This window comes from Poecilia mexicana, unplaced genomic scaffold, assembly GCF_051168715.1.
Source record: "Poecilia mexicana isolate PSO_F unplaced genomic scaffold, ASM5116871v1 scaffold_3, whole genome shotgun sequence".
In the NCBI taxonomy this organism is placed as follows: Eukaryota; Metazoa; Chordata; class Actinopteri; order Cyprinodontiformes; family Poeciliidae; genus Poecilia; species Poecilia mexicana.
Window position 1 is genome coordinate 249,115 of NW_028263372.1, and position 23,307 is coordinate 272,421.

The 23,307-nt window shown below is 39.6% G+C and overlaps 1 protein-coding gene, 1 long non-coding RNA gene and 1 pseudogene across 2 annotated transcripts; 1 reads left to right on the forward strand and 2 right to left on the reverse strand.

Moving 5' to 3' along the window:
* Positions 1-1,333: 1,333 nt before the first annotated feature.
* On the reverse strand, positions 1,334-22,608 carry fgf4 (fibroblast growth factor 4). The gene is made up of 3 exons (XM_088004007.1): positions 22,323-22,608; positions 21,064-21,167; positions 1,334-2,019 (listed from the first exon to the last, which is right to left on the reverse strand). The coding sequence occupies exons 1-3, from the start codon at positions 22,606-22,608 to the stop codon at positions 1,843-1,845; spliced, it is 567 nt and encodes a 188-aa protein (XP_087860133.1). The 3' UTR covers positions 1,334-1,842.
* LOC148160059 (uncharacterized) lies at positions 5,669-9,573 on the forward strand. Its single transcript, XR_015762433.1, has 4 exons — positions 5,669-6,269; positions 7,529-7,612; positions 8,199-8,291; positions 9,187-9,573. It is a non-coding gene; the product is annotated as an uncharacterized LOC148160059 (long non-coding RNA).
* LOC148160060 (uncharacterized) lies at positions 17,072-18,250 on the reverse strand (annotated as a pseudogene).
* Positions 22,609-23,307: the final 699 nt, after the last annotated feature.

Consider the following 23,307-nt stretch of genomic DNA (forward strand, 5'->3'; position numbering starts at 1 on the left):
GTTCCCCTCTCAGAGAGAGTCATGTCATTACATCACAGTAAAAAGTTGATCCAGCTCCTGATTTATGATATTTCAATCTCCCTCTAGTGTGCTCTAAGTTTCCTTACAAGAAACTTATGAAACCATGTCAGTGACATGGTGACACTGACATGGTGTCAGTCATTTTAAGGCCAGTTAAAATGAGACAAATAATCTGTGAAAAAAATCAAGCTGCTCTGCTTCTCCCTGTGATGCTACAGCCATCTGCAGAAATACGCTAGGTCAGAAACAACCAATCACAGCCAGAAGGAGGAGGTTAGTGCTGTCAATAAGTCTTGTGTGCTCACTGCTCACACCCTCGCCTTTGCTTTCTGCTGTACTATAGCTGCTTCACCACAATGGAGCCTGTCATGAATTCTCAGGCTAGTTAGCATGGCCACCAAACACATCAGCTAAACAGATTTCCTTTAACGGAAAGTTGTTTTTCTGCCATTAGCACATTTAGCAGCATAGACATAAGCTTGATTAACAGCACTAAGCCCCTCTTCCTGGCTCTGAGTGGTGCAGCTCTGTTTTTTACAAGATTCAAAGGCCTGGTTTGTTTGATGCTTCCACATCATATCTAGTCAGAGGCTCTGCTGACAGCAGGGCCCAAATAAACTGTAAGTTTCTGTAAAATTACTGCAGCAAAAACTAAAAACAAATATACTACATTGATACTAAGATATGTCTGCATGGGACAGTAGAGTTTTTAAAGTGAGAAAAATAATGCTGATTATTTGGTTAGCATTATGAGCTTAACTAATTCAGTTATAGTCAGTAACAGTGCAGGTGCTATATTAGAGTAAAACTCTCAAAAAGAGGAATCGCTGTAGGTATGTGTCACCAGGATGGAGTTGTCTTTCTGATGCTATCAGGCTAAAGAAAAGAGAATGAACTGTAAGTAAGAGGACTTGTCTCTGATGCTGGCACATGAATCCATCTAAGCTCTAAGTTAAAGGCAATGTCTCCAGAACACCTCCAGGTCCTCCTCAGGTGAAATGGAGAAGCATAAGGTTTGAAGTGTTGGGCAATAAGCGCCACATTCTCACACGAAGACACACATCTTATTTCAGTTCTGAGAAGATTCTGATTCAAACCAATCCCAATTGAACAATGTCATACATATAAACCTGCTGAGATATCAGGTAGTCAAGTTCACTGATCTATTTCCCCAAACAGAAATGGGCGTTTAAAAAAACAACAAAAACTGGAAATTAACAGAACTTCTTTAACTGAAACCTTTACATCAAGACTGAGAGATCTAGAGATGACTTCCTTAAATTGTGACTGTTTAGTAATTATTTGTATGGCATTGGCTAACTAATGCCATGGCATTGTGTAACTAATGCCATACAGCAGAGTACATTAGTTACTTTACTGCCTCTTAACCAGAACTCCCTCGAAAAAGAGGTTTTTAATCTCACTGGGACTTTCCTAGTTAAATAAAGGTAAAATAAAAGAAAAAAGAAAAAAAAGGTAATAATTTTTCCATCTGTGCAAAGAATACATTGAAAGACAGGGTTTCATTCAGTAGCAGCAAATGTCTGATAAATAAGAAATGAAAACATAAATAAAATGTCTAGAATATTGACTGTCCCTCAGTGAAAAGACACCCACTCCTATAAAAATACAAAACAGATGTTAAACATTAATAAAAAACTGAATATGTACAAAGTAAAATATCAAATATGATACACTTACAAAAGGCTTGGAGTGAAAGTGCATCACAGCTTGGAGAAAACCTCCCCCCCTCCCCACGGCCCTCTCCTGATTGGCTCCCTCCTTCATCCCATATTGTCTTGAAGTAGATTTATCAGCTCACTAGATTCTTGGCAAGAAATGTGTCACTGTCATCGCTGGTGACACTCTGTTTCCTCTTTTTGTTTTGCCATTCTTACTCAGGCCCAAGAACATCCTTGGGTAGGCGGCCGATTCATAGGCATTATAGTTGTTGGCAAGGAGCTTCTCTCTGAACTTGCACTCGTTGCTGTAGTGTAACTGCAAGAGAAAAGAGATTCTTTTGAAAACGTTAATTGTTTAAAGACAGAAATAAAACAATGATGTCAGGAAATTTTTGTAGGGGAATTTCAAATCTGCATTGTTCGCAGTGATTTCTATCAAACAATTGTGTTATTTTTGACTGCAGGGTTATTATTGTGCATTCAGCCCCATTTTACACAAAAAATCCGATTGTGAAATGATGAATGGTGTAAGTGAAGCAGAACACTGGATTCTGAGTGTGTTGTGCTTTTTGTCCCCAGTTTGAGGAACAATAGCTTCTTGACCTGCATTCACCACCATGCAATTAAATTTAGGTATTAATTCATATTTAACTGTTATCTTTAATAACTCTAACTCTAACAGTACCAAAACTTTCAGTATTATGAAACTGGACGAAGACGATGAGATCCTTGAATGAATCTGTGGTTTTGTCTTTGACTAGCTTGTTTCATTCAGCAGGTGTAAACTCTTTAAAAGCTGGAGCCGGTGTTTGACTGGAGCTTCTGGTTTTGTCTAAGTGTTCACTTAAAGGCAGATGATGTAAAATAACAACTATCACTTTGAATGCAGTGCCTTGCAAAAGCATTAATCCACCTTGAACTTTTTCACATTTTGCAACACGACAACACCAAACTTTAACATATTTATTGGGATTTTATGTGATAGATCATCACAGAACAACACATACTAGTGAGATGAAGTGCATTATTAGTATTCAACCTCACATAGAGTTTTGAATGATTCATTTTGGTCTCATTGTTGCCTCATATACTTCACTGGATGCTTTTGCATGCAGCAACATGTGAAAAAGTTCCAAGGATATGGAATATCCGAAATGAATATGTGATTCCTTAGTTTCTGAACAGTGGAACAGATATACAGAAACTGTAGTTTGTTGTAAAGAATGTACTTCTGGTAGAACCTGTTTTAGTGCCTTTGCTGCTGTGAAGCAGTGATATTTTCTCCTTAAGAATGCCAAATGTTTAGCAGGCGGACCTATGGAGGTATTTTTGGTGCAAAGGTATTTGTGCCTTGTAACTTTGAAGTTGAAGTCAGAGATGAAAAACCTATAGGAGTTTTTAATCGTCTTCAAATTAGTACAAGTACACACATTTTATTCTTTTGAGTCGGACTTAAAAAAATCTTACTCTTACAGTTTTTCCCCAAATGATCTAAAAGAAATGGTTGCAAACAGATCCACATACCTGTGTCAGAAAAAACTACTTGAGTATTTCTCAAACATAGACAAAACTACTGTTACACCTTCATGGATTCTTCAGTACAGATACACACATTCCATTTTAGAACTCACAAAATATAACAGTCCTACTCTAACATTTTCTCAGTCCAGTACATTTGGAGCTAAACTAATTCAAACACATGTATTAGCATCTTCACACAGGCGCATTTTTTAATAATTATAATTTGAAGTGAATGCAACTACACAAAACTGCTCATGTGAATGACAATCCTGCCTTTCAAACCACACTGCCTTTCTTTGCAGGCTTCAGTTTTGCACTGTGTCTTGCCAAAAGTGAAGCAAAGCGATATGCTGGGTAGTAGTATGAGGGCTCCCTGCATTACGGGCAGGGAGGGCTGCTGAACTCGGTAGTATAACAAACCAGAAATGCCACCATTCTTAGAACCGTGGGCCTGAATATTTTTGTTGAGAACTTTGGACATGGAAGATATATTAAATCACCAAAACAGTCTACTAACCCCTAAGGATGTCTAAATTAAAACCATCTGTGCTAAATATTGCTTTATAATTTAGTTTATTTATAGAATGGAACTGGATAAATGGGGGAATACAGAGCTAAAGTTGGCTTCACACTCAAGAAATAATTAAAGAACGATTCCACTTGGGTTATTTACCAAAACATCTGCTGACATTCCATATTAAAATATCTTTATTAAAATAGAAAACTGGAATTTTGACAGAAAAGCTCTTTATTTTGACTGTTTGTAACTAAGTTCATTTTGAGTTCAAGCACATTAACTATATTGTTTGTTTTTTTTATTTACTTAAAATTAGATCACATGACACAATTTTAGAATTGTTGGCCAATTTTCAAAACCTGAGTGATAAAAAATCCGGTTTGATCGTACCATGTGTGTGGTGTCCAGCCACACGGGAGGAGCAGCACACCACACACAAACCGATTTCACTCACCAACATTCAGATTCCAGACAGAAAATCCCATAAAACCTCATCATATCATACATGAATTTAGAGTAAGCAACCTGCAGGATGGTCAGAGAGGAATTCAGCGTTGCAGCTTTTCTGCCCCTCTTTGCTCTATCTCCCACTAATAACAAAATAAAAAATTTAAATAAGGCAGCATAAAACCCCTCAATGTAATTTCATAGTTTTAAAGGTTGGAGCTTGAGCCTTCACTTGGTATTTGGTTCTTATGTTTGCAGGTTAGCATTAGCCAATTAGCTCTCTGTGATGTCTGTCTGACAGAGGAAAAGGCAACATCTGTACTTCCAACACGAACATATAAACTTATGACATGTTTGTTATTATATTTCTACCCATAGTCATAGTAAACAATTAACTATGGATTTTTAAAATTCTGATCATGTCAATACAAAATAGAAAAGAAAACATTTGAAAGCATGAAATCTGGAGTTCTGGTCCATTCCTTCTGACAGAACCGGTGGAACTGGGTTAGGTTTATAGGCCACCTTGCTCACACACACAAATTCTGTCTAGGACTGGGATCAGGGCTCTGTGACGGCCAGAGCATTGACTTTGTTATCCTGAAGACATTTTATATCCCTTTTGGCTCCTGAGGGTCAAAGTTAGTCTGGAACTCATTTGGACTAAATCTTTAACTTCCTGGTTGACGTCTTTAGATGTTGCTACAATATTTTTCACATAATGTTCTTTCCTCATGATGCCATATATTTAATAAAGTGGACCAGTTCCTCAAGCAGCAAAATAACCACGCAGTCATGACACTACGGTCATCATGTCCAAATAGTTCCACTTTAGTTTGATCAGATCACAGGACATGTCTCCATAAATGAACAGGACATGTCTACATTCAAAAAAATGAACTTAGGGGGTTATTAGATTAATAAAAGAATATCATGTACACAATAACACAATAATTTCATGTTTTAAACAAAAACGTGATAAAATCATGTTGAACAAACAAGAAATTCATCAACTTAACGTTTATGAAATTGAATCATGTTGAGATAACACGATTCATTATAGTCAGACTGATCTTGTGCTGGAGGCGACGAGCGAGATCACGGCAGATCCCGCAAGATCATGGGAAATCACACGAGGCCCTGCGAGATGATTGTTTTTCGTGCCAGGAAAACGCCAGCTGCAGTTTAGAGAATACTAAATTTTCCTGGCAGGATTGTGCACATATCAGTGTTGCTATGTACACTGAAAGAAATAACTCTTTGGATTAACATAAAAAAAATCATGGAAAGATTTTCCACCTGATTACTTTGCTTTATTTCAGCACTATGTAATTCTGTTACTTCAATTTAAAGAAAATGTGTTGGCTCAACTTAATTTATTAAGGTTATTCCAATTTAAAGCAAATGTGTTGGCTCAACTTAACTTTTGTGGTTGATTCAACTTATTTACTTTAGTTAGACCCAATGTAATTTAATAGAACCAGACCAACTAATTTGCAATGTTTTGGACCAAATTGACTTTACTTGATTAAGATGAATGCAAATTTAGTTGAAACCAACTTATTTAACAGTGATACCTTCACACTATGTAATTGATGTACTCATGTCAGTGGCTAACATGTGTTAACATCACATGAAGTGATGGTTAGCTGGTAATTAATCAGCGTTTTTCTAACATTTGCACCATTTCCTGCTTGCTCCATGCTTGTGTCAAAGCACAACTGAATTGAAGTGGTTATTGCATTTATAAAAAATAACATGTTTAACAGAATTATTTTATGTTTCAAAGGCAAATATGACAAAATCACGTCAAATAAACATAAAATTCAACAACCTAGCGTTAATAAAATGTATTCAAGTTGAGACAACGTGATTCAATTTAGTCAGACTAATCTCCCGCCGAAGAGGGTCTAGCGAGACCCGGAGATCACGCGAGACACTGGCGAGATTACGGAAGATCACGCGAGATGCTAGCGAAATTATGGAAGATCACGCGAGATCTTGTGTCTGGGAAAACTTCAAACTGTTCTTTCAAGAGAAGCGGGAAGATTCCTGATTTGGATCTGCTTAATTTGAAAAAGGTAAGATTCAGTCTATTTTCATCCGTCTAAATCAAAATAAAAATCGAAATAAAAAGATGCAAATTAAAATCATCAGACTTTTTAAAAAAAACATTTTTTTCTATGTTCGGTCACGTTTCTATGTAATTGATGTACTCAAATCATGCTAACATCACATGAAGCAGTGTAAGGGTCACAAAGCTGCTGTCAAGACAAAAAACGGACCCCATAAATGTCACAGTTTTGCTCCTCCTCAGGTTGTTAAAACTCCCTGGAAAAAAGTTGGACTGATGTAAATTCAGCATCTGGTGCCATACAAACTCTGAAGTCTGAGGTTTAGTGGATTTTAAACACTGGGGCCAAACATAAGTCTATTTAAATGTTTTTTTATTATTATTATTATTTAATTTCAGTACTGTTATTATGTAGGTAAATGCAGAGTGGACATTGGATGCACACACACTTTTGTGGCTTTCTATTGTAATACAGATTCTTAATTTATTAATAATAAAAAGTATTAAATTTGAGTCAGAGGAACCTGCGGAAACCTTTGCTGTTAGAGCTTTAAATGTGCTTGCAATGTCCACATAAATGTCCACCTGCTAACTATGGATTTCTAGTATTGTTTTCTGGCTGAAACACTCAGAGGATTGTCCATTATTCCTATTAGTCCATGAACAGGCTTTCTTTTTTTTTTATGCATATATTCCTCTGCTGTAAAGATGTATTTTGTTATTGTACTTGTTTTTCCCCAAATAATTGTAGTTCAAAAACAATTTTTAAGTTTATCGGTTTAATTTTGAAATGTTGAGGTTTTTGTTTTGATTTTTATGTTTTATATTTGTATTGCTTTCTACCATGTTCAAGTCACCACTGTTCTGCACATACATGCTTGCATGTGCCCAGTGATTATATTCAGTTTCAGAACAGCAGAAACACTGGGTGCCTTTAAATCTCAACTTAAAACCCACCTGTTTAGAGTTGCTTATAGCTAAATTAGGCTTAGTGCGGTTTTAATGTCTTCAATGTTTTTAATGTTTTTGGCTTTACTTTTTATCTGTTTCACTGTTTATTAAATGTTGCATGACTCTGTGTTTCTGTTTTTAATTATGTAAAGCACTTTGAAATGCCTTTCTGCTGAAATGTGCTGTACAAATAAAATTTGATTGATTGATTCATGATCCATTCAAGAGACTTGTACTAAAAGTTTGAATGTTCAGATACAACTCTGCTCAGGGTGAATTACATATTTTAATGTTTGAAAATCTGATCTCTTTCAGAACATCACCTGTCTGTTATCCACCTACCTAAGCACTGGTGAAGGGGGTCATCGGCCATCAAGTTTTAGATTGCAGTGGCTAATGGTAAGCTTTGCCAGATCTAAAATGACTGAATCTAGTGATAGAGCGATCATAAGGGTTCAGCTGAACTTGTATTTGGCAAGTCAGTTTTATTTGTCTTTATTTGCGTGGGGATGTGGAACTGTAAGGAGTGTTGTCTCTCTCTGTCTAGTAGATATGAGCTGCTATCAGCCCTATGCTAGCTACAGATTAGTACAGAGCAAGGGGGAAGAAGGATGAGCAGCAACATGAGATTGTGATTGACAGCACTAAAACTCTCCTGCCACTGACTGGTTGTTTCTAGCACTGGGAGAAGGCAGAGGAAATAGATTTTTCACAGTATATCCCCCTATACTGTACCCTTGTTTCAGACATAAATATTTCTTAGGTGACAGCTTCAGTTAGAAGCTTAAATAAAATGTTAAACTTAATTTTAGTCATGGCATAATGAAAGGAGAATAACAATTTTAAAGATCTTTCAAATAGGCTGCAAGCCACTGATCACTTTCGTTGTGACTTCATTTGAATTTAAGTTTTCAAGTGTGTGACCCTATACTATACTGCTGGATTTTGGCGGTTGTTCTCATTGTTTTCTGATCTGCATATTTAGGAAAACACGGCTGAAGTCAGACGAGAGTGGATCCTAAAAGGTCTGTGTGCATACCTGGATGAAGATCCAGAGAAGCTGGAGAAAGAGTACATGGTATGTTAATTTATCTTTGTGTCCACAAAAGAGGTGATGATAGTTGGAGTTAATTGGACTTCCTGTGAATTACCAATAAATTTAAAGTAAGAGATGATCATTAAAACTCTTCATTTTTTTCACTTGGGTACATTCAATTTTAATTTGACTTTTGAGATGCTTTTAGATTTCTCCCACAGAAAAGGATAATCATTAGTAAGATTGATATAATTACAGTTATTGTTAAGTGGGTTTAAAATGAGGATTTTTAGGTGAGTTAAACTCCACAAAAAGATCTTTGGCCTGTTTTATTTAGCCTTTTTTTCTAACAGCATTGTTTCATATGCAGACAAAAATATTAAGTAACTTTACCTAAGATGTTAGTACTGATCTATTTGGAAATAACTACCACACATAGTCATGACATTTCCTCCATCCAGGAAATAAGACAGGTTCTTCATGTATAAGATGTTTTTTTTTGTGTACAGAGTCTGGGCTTTGTTTGCACATAAGTAGGACTGGTTTGGAATGACAGTCTGTGTGGTGGATCCTCAGACTGTCATTTCAATTGAGGAGAACAGGCCATGGAATATGGGGCCTATTTGGGATTCATCCCTTCTCTTCATGTTTTTCCATATGAGACAATATACCGTATTTTCCACACCACAAGGTGCACCGGATTATAAGACGATTTTTGTGAAAATGTAAGGCTTTTAGGTGCACCTTATGGTGCAGAAAATATGGTACCTTTTCTAAATGGGAAATCTTACCACTGGACTCACAATTAACACAGACAGGTCTTTGATGGACCTTAGCTGTTGTTGAGTCAGCCAAATAAGTGTAAAGTTATTTTTTTATTTAATGAGATGTGAAATCTCTCCCACCCCAATACCCCACCCATGTTCCCATCATCAAGGTGCACAAATGGCCGAGACCGTCTGTGGAATCTGTTATTCGACCGGAGAGTGCAGAGCCTGGCGATGCCATTGAGGATGTTGGGATTGTCCTGGAGGCGGTGGAAGTGATGAACAACTTGAGCAATCTATCTTTACATGTTTTTCCAAAGACTGCAGTCGAAAACTAAATTTTAACTGTTACAGTTCGCAAAGTTGAGCGAACTTACTGACACTTTTTATGTTGTTAAGAATTTGATCTATGCTAAACACAGCCCAGTTTTTTTCTGGAAAAACAAAACTGACCTTTTGTTGTTTATTTCAACTTTCAACTCAGCTGTTTTTTGTGCTGTGTAAAAAGAAAATGGATAACAATTTTGAAAATACAGTTCATGTTGTACTTTTTCTAATTGTTGAGTGTTCTTTCGTCTTTCAGTGTGGTCTTAAAACATTTAATTTAATAGCACTTAAGAAAATGTCTTTGATTTAACATAATTCAATCATGGAAAGATTTTCCACACGATTATATAGCTTTCTTTCAGCATGAAGCATGTTTGTTCAGCTAACTTAATTTTCATGAGTTGGATCAACTTAATTAAGTAGTGTGAAGTTATCAGTGTAAAATTAGTTAGGCTGGCTCTATTAAATTACATTGGGTCCAACTAAAGTAAATAAGTTGAATCAACCACAAAAATTAAGTTGAACCAACACATTTCCTTTAAATTGGAATAACCTTAATAAATTAAGTTGAACCAACACATTTCCTTTAAATTGGAATAACCTTAATAAATTAAGTTGAGCCAACACATTTCCTTTAAATTGGAATAACCTTAATAAATTAAGTTGAACCAACACATTTCCTTTAAATTGGAATAACCTTAATAAATTAAGTTGAACCAACACATTTCCTTTAAATTGGAATAACCTTAATAAATTAAGTTGAACCAACACATTTCCTTTAAATTGGAATAACCTTAATAAATTAAGTTGAGCCAACACATTTCCTTTAAATTGGAATAACCTTAATAAATTAAGTTGAACCAACACATTTCCTTTAAATTGGAATAACCTTAATAAATTAAGTTGAACCAACACATTTCCTTTAAATTGGAATAACCTTAATAAATTAAGTTGAACCAACACATTTCCTTTAAATTGGAATAACCTTAATAAATTAAGTTGAGCCAACACATTTCCTTTAAATTGGAATAACCTTAATAAATTAAGTTGAACCAACACATTTCCTTTAAATTGGAATAACCTTAATAAATTAAGTTGAACCAACACATTTCCTTTAAATTGGAATAACCTTAATAAATTAAGTTGAGCCAACACATTTCCTTTAAATTGGAATAACCTTAATAAATTAAGTTGAACCAACACATTTCCTTTAAATTGGAATAACCTTAATAAATTAAGTTGAACCAACACATTTCCTTTAAATTGGAATAACCTTAATAAATTAAGTTGAACCAACACATTTCCTTTAAATCGGAGTAACAAAATTACATAGTGCTGAAATAAAGCAAAGTAATCAGGTGGAAAATCTTTCCATGATTTTTTTATGTTAATCCAAAGAGTTATTTTTTTCAGTGTATGTGTCCCAGATTTGCAAACTGCAATCTGTTTTTCTTGTGCTTCATTTGCAGTAATGGCCTCCTGCCTTTCAGCCCATGTTGTTACAGAACATGTTTCTTTGTGGATAATGTCTCTGTCTCACTGACTTCAGTAGCATCTTCACAAGATCTTTAGCTTTTGTTCTGGGATTGATTCACACATTTCAGACCAGAAGCGTCTACGTCCTGAACGTTATGATGGTTGGACTTTCCCATCATGACTAGTACTGAACAGGTGAACTCCACCTGTGAGCAGCTGGATGAACCAGACTGGATTCTATTTCTGACATCTGGGCTGATTTCATCATGTCCAACCATTAAGCAGAGTGAAGCAGAGTGAGCCTCTAATTAACTGACCATGACAGTTAATTAGAGGCTCTCCTAAAGAACAGGAACATCTTTGTGTCACTAGGTAACAACTGGTAACTCATCAGAGATACAAAGCATTCATATTCAGGGTTTGACAAGGTTCCATTTTGGAAGGCCGTCTTATTGAATATTTACATGCTCTCAAGTTCAGCTCATTACCAGTAATAAGATGCCATAACTATGCTGATGATACACAGCTCTACATCACAATGTCACCAGACAACAATGAACCCATTCGGCCTTCTATCACCTGAAGAACATTTCCAGACGTTCTCCCTAAAACAAGGAAATAAAACACATTACCACAGTTCTAAAGTCCTTACAATGACTCCCTGGAGCTCAGAAGACAGATTTTAAAATATTTTTGTTAGCACCACAATACATTAAAGACCTATTGTTGTTGTATCAAACTTCCAGATCTCTCAGGTCTTCTGGTTCTGATTAACTCTGCATCCCCAGAACCAGAACCAAGCATGGAAAAGATACATTCAATATTTATGCTCCACAAATCTGGAACAAACTTCCAGAAAACTGGAAAACAGCTGAAACACTGCGTTTGTTGTTTACTTGTCCTTTTAATCATGTAATCTACTTTGTATTACATTGTTGCTTAAATTGTGCTATAATTAAATTGCCTCATCTTGCTTTGCCTTGAAGCAAAACACTGTGCAGCTACTCAGCATCCTCTAACAACGCTCTACTATGAGTTCAGTAATAATCCAAAAAGTCCTTCTGCCTCAGAAGCTGTTTTCTGGGGAACATTTTTACCTGTTTGTCTGTCTGTTTGGTCTTTGATCCCAGGTTCCTACAGTAGAAACAACAGGAAGGGAAAGATTGCCCCAGAAAACTATCCTGGTTCACAAAAACATTGAGTTACTTCATGCACCCTGCAAAATTAAAACGGCAAGAGACTCACAGCTCGTCTTTTTTCTGTATCTCCCTTGGCCCAAAATCCTGGGCTAAAATTCTTAGCACCAACCTGACCATGCCTTGATGCCTTGAAGGATGTTTATAATGTTTTTTTTATTATTATTATTTCACATAATTTCTTTTAATTACATAAATTATTTGTGTATTTTTTTCAATGTGAATTTTATTTTGCATGCCTGCTTTTTGGACATCATTGTAAAGATGCAGCTCGAACAAAAATGTCTCATAGTTTCATAGTTACAGAACCATAACCATAATTTTGTTGTCATACTCAAATTAACTTTCATCCTTTCCATTTCCGGGTTTAATTGTTCATGTGAATCAGGCAACTACAAACACGAAACTCACCAACATGCCCTCCACTTGCAGTAGTAGCATCCTTTGACATTTTAGTCTTTTCATCTGTTATACCTGTTTTATAGGCAACACAGTCACATGAAATACTGCAGACTTTACAGTTGTCAGTCACAAGACTGACAACTCCGAGTTCACTATCTGTGAACTCGGAGTTGTTCACAGATAGTGAACAACTATCTGTGTTGTTCACTATCTGTGAACAACACACAGATAACTTTTCTCATGTTATAAGAGAAAAGGTTTGGTAGAAAACAGGTACTGGCAATATAGTGTGACGGTGCGGCGAGAGGTTGGAGAAGGAGTTAGCAGCGGTGGTTAGCCACTCTAACCCAAAACAGCAGGACGCACTTTTGAAGTATTCCACACTTTCGATTTATTTAACTTCGTCCACGTAAAGCCAGATTTCCACGGTACTAAGCATTATATTTCCATATATGAGAAAAAGTAACGTTAGTTTACCGCTCTGTACCTCATCATCATCTATGTTCTTTTCTACAACAAAATGGAAGACTCCTTCTTCTTCTGTACAATAGTACAACAAAGGGAGTAGGCGCCCCCTTGTGGTGATACCTACTCATCTCTAGGAACCAAACAGCATAATGCCCCCCAGGTAAACAAAGGCTGACCTCAGCCGCACACGACTATAGGCACCAGTACAGAATATATCAAAGCAATACATAGCCATGAAACTGTAGTTACACATGGGGCAGGTATCAAATCACACCTGTATACATATCTGCGGATAATGGAAACACACAGTCAGCTTAGGTTCCAAAATGCAAACATACAATCAGTGTGAAACTCTTCTTTGTTTTATGAACACAACCCCTCTAAAGAACAGTTAAGGGACAAACAAAATTCTTCCTATGCAACTATGGGTGACAACAAAATTACTGTCATCCAAAATCATCAGAATTCTTTTTTTTGATTTTGTTTTGTAACTACAAAAATTTCAACATAACACATTTAACTGAAAATTACATGCACTCATTAACCTGAACAAATATAACCTTACATATTGTTAAGCCTGTCAGTATGGTAGATATTTGTCCATTTATGGTCTGACCAACCAGTCGTTATCCTGGGATGACGCCGGGCTCTCAGATTGTAACGTCCAGCACAATCTGAAGCGTGGTCAAACTCGGTCTCATCAGCGTTGGTCTCATCGACCCCATGAGGCGTCTGTGAGTGGCGAACGTCATGTGATACATCACAAAACACATCACCTGGAGGGAAGTCCTGGATGGCATCAGTCTGAGGGGAACCGTCCTCATCATGGATCATGGATCATCGTCCATGTGATCCACCTGTGCAGCCGCACCGGCAGTCTTTTTGCAGCTGGCAGAGTCCCAAGTATGGAAAGGCTGCATGTTCACAACATGGAAAACTCCAGCATCGGCTCCAGTTTCAACATCAATCAGTCTGTAGTTCACATCGCTAAGTTTCTGACTGACACGGTAGGGTCCTTTGAACAGCGGTGCCAGTTTAGCCGTAAAATTCGCCAAAGCATCTGATCTTGGGTGAGACTTCACTCGGACCAGATCACCAATCCCAAAGGCAGCATGGCGGCGTCTCAAGTCATAGTAGTGTTTCTGTCTTTTGTGGCTGAGGTCCAGCGCAGCCCTGGCGTGGTGATGAGCATCCCTGAGGGTGGCTCTCAAGAGTCTCTGGATACTGCACGTCCAGGTCATCCACTCCATCACAGCCTGGTTGAGTGATTAGATCGAGGGGCGTGTCCAGCTCACGACCATACAACATCATGGATGGACTAAGACCTGTGCTGTCATGCGGAGCTGTGCGAAGTGCAAAACAGATTTGTGGTAAAAACCTGTCCCATGCGGTGTGTTTGTCACTCACATAGGCACGGATAGCTGTTTTAAGTGTCCTGTTCACACGCTCTGTCGCGTTTGTTTGCGGGTGATAAGCTGTAGTAAGCCTATGTGTTGAGCCTAGAGCTGACACCGTGTGTTTGAACAACTCACTAACAAAGGGAGAGCCTCTGTCTGAAATGAGATAGGTGGGGCTGCCATGTCTAGCAAATATTTCACTTAAGAACTTGCTAGCTGCAACCTGAGCTGTGGCCTCTCTAACTGCACACACCTCAATCCACTTCGAAAAATAGTCCACAAAGACCAGCAAATAAGAATTCCCTGATTGAGTACGGGGCAAGGGACCCACAAAGTCCACTCCTGTGTATTCCCAGGGTTTTTGGGGTACAATAGGGACCATGAGACCAGTTTGTTTCTGTTGACTGGGTTTTGTGAGTTGGCAGACCGAGCAAGAGGTGACATAACGTTTGACATCACCTGCCATGCCAGGCCAAAAGAACCTGTGTCGTAGTCTCATCAGTGTTTTGGAAACACCGAGATGGCCAGCAGTGGGGTGGTCATGGTAATAGCTCAGCAGAGTTCCACGAAGAGATGTTGGGGCAAAAAGCTTGAGTTCTTTTAATGGGTGCAAACTGCACACAGTCTTTCGGTCCCTGTAATACAGCAAACTGTCATAGACAGTATATTGTTCTTGGAATTTACTGTCCATCGGAACTGATGAGTCTGATTCAATGTCTCTGAGGAGCTGACCCGTCACAGGGTCATCCATTTGCAGCTGCCTCATGTGCGAACGATCCGACAATAACACTGGGGGCAGGGAACGGATGTCCAAACTGCCTATAACAGCGTGTTCTGGAAGGATATCAGTGGGCTTGTCATTTTGGTTTGGCAGGGGATTCCTGGAAAGAGCATCAGGAACTGCATTGTGTTGTCCTGGCTTGTGGACAATTGAAAGTCAAAGTCTTGTAGTCTCAAAGACCACCTAGCCAGCCGGCCAGAGGGGTTTGGACGGGACATGAGCCACCTAAGGCTGTTGTGGTCTGTGAAAACAGTCACGCGAAGGCCCTCAACATATGGTCTGAAGTGTTCCAGAGCCCAAATGACAGCCAAACATTCCTTTTCAGGGGTTGAGTATGGTTTTTCAGCCTTGTGTAGAGAACGACTTGCATAGGACACGACAATGTCTCGGCCTTCTTCATCTTTTTGCATTAAAGCAGCGCCCAATCCTACATCACAGGCATCAACATGAATGTAGAAGGGTCTAGCAAAGTCTGGAAATCTTAACACTGGGGCTGACGTGATTCTGGCTTTTAAAACATTCATGGCTTGCTGACAATTGTCATCCCAGTGAAAAACAGCCTCTTTCTGTGTGAGCTTGTGGAGTGGGTCAGCATGCCGTGCATAATCTTGGACAAAGCGCCGATAGTAGCCAGTGAGTCCCAGGAACTGCCTGACCTGTTTCACTGTAGATGGTGACGGAAAATCAATGACAGCTTTGATTTTATCATGGTCAGGTTTTATGCCTTCAGGTGTGATGCGATAACCCAAAAATGTGAACTCACTCAAACAGAACTGACATTTTTTCAGTTTTAAAGTGAGGCCAGCTGCTTCAAGTCTGTCCAGGACCTCCTCCAAATCTTTCAAGTGCTGCTCGAATGTGGGGGATGCCACCACGATGTCATCAAGGTACACAGCACATGTTTTGTAGATCAGGCCCACCAACACAGAATTCATGAGCCTTTGAAATGTTGCTGGCGCATTGCATAATCCGAACGGCAGCACACGGAACTGGTAGAGGCCACAGTGAGACACAAAAGCCGTTTTTGGTCGGGATTCCTCTGAAACGGCAACTTGCCAATATCCTCGAGCCAAATCCAGGGTTGAGATGTACTTTCCTCTTGCCAGAAAGTCGAGGGATTCGTCAATTCGTGGTAATGGATAGGAGTCTTTTTGTGAGACTTGGTTTAAACCCCTATAGTCCACGCAGAATCTTGGATCAGAACCAGGTCTATTCACAATCACCACCGGAGCAGCCCATGGGCTGGTAGAGGGTTTGATTATGTTGTCCTCCAGCATTTCTCGCACTTGATCCTCAATCAAACGCTTTTTGGTTGGTGAAGAGCGATAGGGGGGAAGATTTATGGGCTTGGCGGTTCCGGTATCAATCACATGTTCCGCCATTGCAGTGTGTCCAAGATGCCCATCGAAAGTGGAGCTGTGGTGGGAAAGAAGATCGTACAGATCTGATTTTTGTGTTTCCTCCAGGCTCGCCTCGGCCACTTTTGACTCAATGGTGTCTGACAAAATGTTCAGTGACATAACAGTCTGTTCAACAGGAAAAAGTTCAAGACTGTGGTTCTCATTTTCATCCAAGCCAGGATAGGGACTGTCATCAATAAAAACTGTCCTTGTTGGTATATGGATGGTTACTGAGGCTCTCATCATAAAATCCATCCCTAATATGAAAGGAGAAGACAGGTGATGGATGATGGCAAAGCGTTGATAAAAGCGCTTGTTCATGAAACCGATACTCAGCCAAGTCACACCATCTGGAAGGCAGGGAGCATTGTCCGCTAGGCTCACTGGTGGCCCCTGCCACTGATGTATTTTTTGTGGACCAATCCTATTAACTTTAATGAGATCTGCACGTACAGCCGAAAGTGAAGCGCCTGTGTCCAGAGTCGCCTCAATGCAGGTTCCATTAAAGTTCAGCTTAGTCTTAAATGGAGTGTTCCAGGTAGCGGTAGAATCATTGTCCTCCACATGACCAAGAATGTGGAATTCATTTGTAGGAAGGTGAGGCTCAGTTAATGTCTGGAGGGAGGATTGCCTCGACGAAATATCCTTCCCCCCTTGAAGTTTCCCGATGGCCTTTGGGGTGCTACATCTACGGGTGGCCTGAAGCTTCTATTGTCTGTTTCAGCTTCAGGTATGTCCAAAGAAGTAGTGGGAGTGAGATCATTATGGGACCGAGCCGACACAACCTTGTCCTGATTACAAGCAGGACACGTTTTTGACGTATATCCAGGACTTGAGGACTTATAACAGCGTAGCTCAGCCCCCTGCTGCTTCCAGTGTCTCTGTTGAAGATTCTGGTAGCTATCAGGTCCCAGCACAGCATGTAATTCATGAGCCCTGAGCAGCAACTCCATCACAGAAGACACAGGCGAGCCATACAGCGCCACCCTGTACTTTTCAAGTGAATGTTTACATATTAGTTGAATACGCTCTTTTTCCGGTGGCGGGCAACTTAGCTTATTAAACTCACTCAACATATGAGCTACAAATGTTGGGAGTGGTTCATCAATTGACTGGACACGGTCTAGTATGCCTCTGAGAATTCTCTCTTGGTTGTCAGTGGGCAGAAAGACTGTTCTGAAAAGTTGGCAGAAATGTACCCATGAGCTAATGTGTGAGCTAAGGGCTTTAAACCACTTACTAGGCTCTTTTCTTAGAAAATCGGGCAACTCATTTAGAATCTGGACATCAGTTAAATTCAGAGTGGACTTGTATGCTGACACAGCTTGTAACCAGTCCTCTGCCTGCACTTCACCATCCCCAGCAAATACTGGTGGTTCCAGCTTGGCGTGATGTAGTGCAGCAGCAATCACTCTTGTGGTGTTGGTTAGCTCAGCTGAATGAGTCTGTAGAAAAGAGCTGTGCAGATCCCTCTGAGTTCCAGGATAAGAGCATGGGTTATTCACAGGAGGCACATATGGTGTTGAGGTGGCCACAGGAGCTGTAGGAGACTGTTGTGCAGAAGGTCCCCCAGACTCAGGAATTAACCTTGTCTAGATGATTCAGCATTTTTTGTTGCAGGGACAATGTGTTTTGAAGGACATCCCTCAGCTGCTGGACGTCATCCTTTAATTCTTGTACTTGCTGACAGAGGTCTGGAGCTCTCTGATGTGGCGGTACAGATTGAAGAGAGTCAATATCCATGTCAGAGTCAAAAACAGAAAAATCTGGTTCAGATGCCATTTTGTTTTGTTCAACCTTTACGGTAGTGTCCAAAATAAATGCCTTAGGATTATGAAAAAAAACGTTTGTTTTCTTTAATGTTCAGTTTGTTTTGCTTTTATTTTTATATCAGCAGTAGGGCTCGTAGGCGAGCAAATGTCCAAATATGAAATCTCCTCAGAGAGATTATCAAACGAGCTTACAGAGGTGTGTTGCTTTCCGCTGCCACAGCTGCGGTATTTGTACAGCACAGTCCGTGTCCTTCCGCAGTTCAACAAGTGAAAATCCACAATATAGTCCGCATGACTGAGCTCCACTGAAAAAAATAGCCCCCAAAACTCACCAAGCTCTTCAGCAATCGTGAGTTAATTTAGTTAATATTTGGAGGTCTGGTCATTTAAATCTTCCACTTCAGCAGACTTTCAGGAATTAAATCCAACCGGGACAGCTCATCACGACGTCCAGCGAGGTGCAGGCAATAAATGGCTCCAGCAACCTTTAACACTGATCACGACGTACTCCGCTCAGAAACTGTATCCACCTCGCGGAACAGACGTCCACAAAGAACTTGAAAACAATCACCTCTAATCCGAAGCTGAATCGGTATCCAGGAGGGAAAGGTCCAAAATATGTTCGGGCGCCAATTTGTGACGGTGCGGCGAGAGGTTGGAGAAGGAGTTAGCAGCGGTGGTTAGCCACTCTAACCCAAAACAGCAGGACGCACTTTTGAAGTATTCCACACTTTCGATTTATTTAACTTCGTCCACGTAAAGCCAGATCTCCACGGTACTAAGCATTGTATTTCCATACATGAGAAAAAGTAACGTTAGTTTACCGCTCTGCACCTCATCATCATCTATGTTCTTTTCTACAACAAAATGGAAGACTCCTTCTTCTTCTGTACAATAGTACAAAAAAGGGAGTAGGCGCCCCCTTGTGGTGATACCTACTCATCTCTAGGAACCAAACAGCATAATGACTGTTACAATATGTAATCATGACTTTTCAAGAGTTTTGGGGAGCTTTGAGGCTGCAGCTGAAATCAGAGCTTCAAGAACCTCTAGAGTCTAGAGGTTCTTAACCTGGGTTCGATCGAACCCCAGGGGTTCGATGAGTCGGTCTCAGGGGTTCGGCGGAGGTTCTGCCGCGGAGGTAAAGACACACTTGTGTAAAGTCGTGATGACGCCCCGCTTTGCCATCACTTGCTGCAGAGGATGACGTTACATTGCTTAGCCAATCAGTGCTGCGGAGAAGCACTGATTGAAGGAGTTCCACTCTCAGCAATGATTTGAACTTGTGTCTTTAATTACTAGATTTGGAAGTATACCGAAAGTTACATTCGGTATACTTCTAAATCTGCTCCTTAGTCGCATCTTTTAGGGGTTGCTACTGCCTCTAGTGGCGTGGGGGTGGTAACACAACTAATATAACTACATTACTAAATCAGAATACGGCAAAGTCTTTATTATTTATTATTATTTTTTCATTCTCTTAAGAGTGTAGAACTAATTAAATAATCTAAACAAGACCTTAAAGTGGTTCCAGTTTCTCTCGATGGAACCACTTTTTTTTTTTTTCCACAGTTTCAACCTGTTGAAACTGTGGAAAATTTTAAATACCTTGGGTCATTCCTGGACAGTCAGCTCATCTTTGCTGAAAACACTGACTATATTTTGAAGAACTGTTCTCAGAGACTCTACCTTTTAAGAAGACTTAGTGATCTTGGGGTGACCCAACTAGACTCTAGTTGGGTCACACCTATGTCTTGAATTTGGGGGCCAGGGGGAATCAGATTTTATTTATCACTACAGAAGGGTTCAGTGAATGCGCATATGAAACTGGTGGGTTAGGTACCTCAAAAAAGGTTAAGAACCACTGCTCTAGACGTATCCAAGAGGTGGACTATAAAACTGTTTCTATTCTTGTGTTAAGTCACTCATGAACCAGAGAAAACATGGCAATGAGTAAAGAAGTCCCAAGTAATCCAATGAAATGAAAATAAATATTGCATTTGTTTTGGATATCAAAGTATATAGAGGAAGAATGAAGAGGACAGAATTCAAGTTTCTGGAGAGCCACTTTTCACAAAAAGTACAGACACATACTCTGGACAGTCTGTACATCAGAGAGACAGCCTGGGCCACTTACATGGGGAACAGATATTTATCGATGTATGTATCAGCATGTATACTATGTGAGAGTTGAGAGAGCAGCTAGGTAAAAAGAGGTGAAAACGCTGCAGTGTAAAAGAGTTTTAAGTCATGATCGTGAAGCACTATATATAAGTTAAGACTATTTACCTTGAAGCAATCTGAGCCTGATACCTTAGTTATGTATTTACATAACCATATAAAATTAATTGACACACACCTGCTAGAATAAAAGGAGAATGTAACTGTTCACCAGAAAGCATTTGCAAGTCTTCCCATTCTAATACAACATACAACAAATGTTTTTGTATGTTGCAACTAATTACCATTGAGATTTTATTTTAAAAAAAAATAAAAAAAATAAGTGATTTTCTTTGACACATTGAAGTTTAGTTTAACACAGAGGTGTTATTTCTGCGGTTGCTTGTTTGTTATTGACTGTAATATACCCATTTCATTTTCTTAATATGGAAACTCACACATTTTCACCAGCATATTATCAAGATAGCAGTTTGGTGGAGACAACATAACTTGAATTCATGACATCTAAAATATTAGCCAGCCTGGGAAATTGACATCACATGCAAACACAGCTGGTTGTTAAAGCAGTAACAAAATATCTGTTACAGAAGACAACAGAACATGTATCCATTAAAAGAAGAACTGAATACAGATCCATAAACACTCACAGATCCATAAAGTTTTCCTCTTCGGTTCATGGCCACAAAGAGCCCACTGTGAACACCCAGCAGAGTAACCACCCCTCTCTCCACAGGAGAGATCTGTAGCAGACCTTCAGAAACATAAAGAATGCATGTTGAAACCGACCGTCAAGGGAAAAAATGTCTTCTCACAAGTCTAGCTTTCTATCTGTCAGCAAATGAAGTTATCACACTTTGCTTTTCAAGTTAACAAAACATTTGGGCATTATTCAGCTCCAAAATCAGTCCAACATTTTACACAAAAGCTCAACTGTTCATTTTTTTGATAGTAATTTAAAACTATGAAGTGTCTAAAAATTAAGTTTGGAAACCCTTAAGCAAAGTGTCATTTACCAGTTTTTTGCTTTATTTTTTTTTGCATGAAATTGGTCTGAAAGTTTCCTTTTAATGCTTCGGAACAAAAATGTCAAGACTGCCTTGTAAACTAAACCAGAGGAGACCTGGTCATTCTTTGAAGAAGGTGTATGAATTGTACAGAAACAAATGTGAGGCTTAACATGTAAGAATGTTCTGCTTTGGCCTCAGGCTGCATGGAGCGGTTTCTGAGCTTTTGTATCAGGTGCTTTTCTGAGATTTTATGTCTTGGCTTTAAATAGAACAAAGCTGTAAGAATAACCTGACAGCTCCACGCTTGTCTTTTTAACATTTTGGATCCACAAGTTATAGCAGCAATGAAAAAATATAAGTGTTCATTAGTTACACAGCAGGTCCCCAGTCCAAAAACGCATAATATAAAGTGGTGCATAAGTATGCCTGCGCTGGTGCGCGGGGGTTAATCTGTCTTCACAGCCAGGCCTGACCTAACTTTAGGGTTCTTGCTGGCTCCAGGCCCGGATTACAGCAAGCTCTGGTTACACGTCAGGCGCAAAAGCTTGCGCATATTTGTGCTGATCTGAGGAACCGAAGAGGGACTCCAGATGTTTTGAAGCGGTGTGGATCAATATGAGCAGAGCAACGTCGCCTCTTGGGGATCTAGAGGCCTGGATCAGGTGGAAAGAGCTAAGGTGTTGATAAGGATTCAAACCTGGGTAAGACGGATGAGTTACGGTGAGTTAGTTTCTATAGTTTACATTTACATCCCTAAGGCCTGAAAATATTTGTCATTTATTTAGTAACAGCTCGACTTCTCTATGGACTTTGGTTAAAAAGCTACGATACAGGTGTATCGTATGGATCCCTGATGGATCAATTCGGGTCAATAAATAATAATGATAAAAGCCACTTACTGTAACGATTCTCGCTGTGTACTCCTGTTATTCTGCCGTCGGGTAACACTTGTATATGAAAACCAATCCCCACGTTGCAGTAGAGGCGCCGCAACCGTTTAATGCCTAGGAGGTAGTCTCCGTCCCGACTGATCTCCTCCCGCTTCTCCCCCGGGATACGTGCCAGAGAGCGGGAGTAGAGGGCCTCCCAGCGCTCCGCTGTCCCGTTCAAACCGGGGGCGCATCCCGCGAGGGCCGTAACCAGGTTCAAAACTAGGACGGTCCTCAGGGCCGACAAAGAACCCATGCCAAGTTTGACTCAGAAAGCAGCCTCCGGCGTGCGCTCTCCCAGTGAGATGACAGTACAACACAGGCGAAGCAGCGGCGCGACACAGATAAGTGTGTAAAAGTTGCGCTCATTCCCAGACCGACAGGCGCACTGACTTCAGCGCCGGGGCGACATTGATCTGCATGGACGCTGAGCAGCCATGCCTCTATATTTATACCTGCAGACACATTACATCACAGCTCGACACTTAAAAGAAAACTACAAACTAAAACACTCACTTTACCAAACAGAACAGGCCGCTTTGTTGTGACCAAATAATAGAGAACTTATCTCGGGGAAAAGTTAAGACATTTTGGAAAATATACTAATAAAGGCTTTATTATAATAGAAAACAAGTCTTTGTGTGAGACGTTCATTATCAGCAACAGAATATCCTAATTTATGTATTGAAGGATGTAAAATAGGAAACAGCCAAGTTAACAGACCGTGTTGCCGAGACAGGAGACAGATCTATAAATGAACAATAACAGGAAAAAACACAGGTCCAATTCAGCTAAATGAAAAAAGCAGCACTTAAGACTGGTGGAGGGGAAATCATGCCCCAAGCCCTTTCACTGAACAATGGTTAGACTAAATACAGCCTGTTAAGCATGTTAAGTACTGTCACTGTCACCAAGCCTTATTTCATCCCTCAGCTGTGTATTAATAGGATTCATT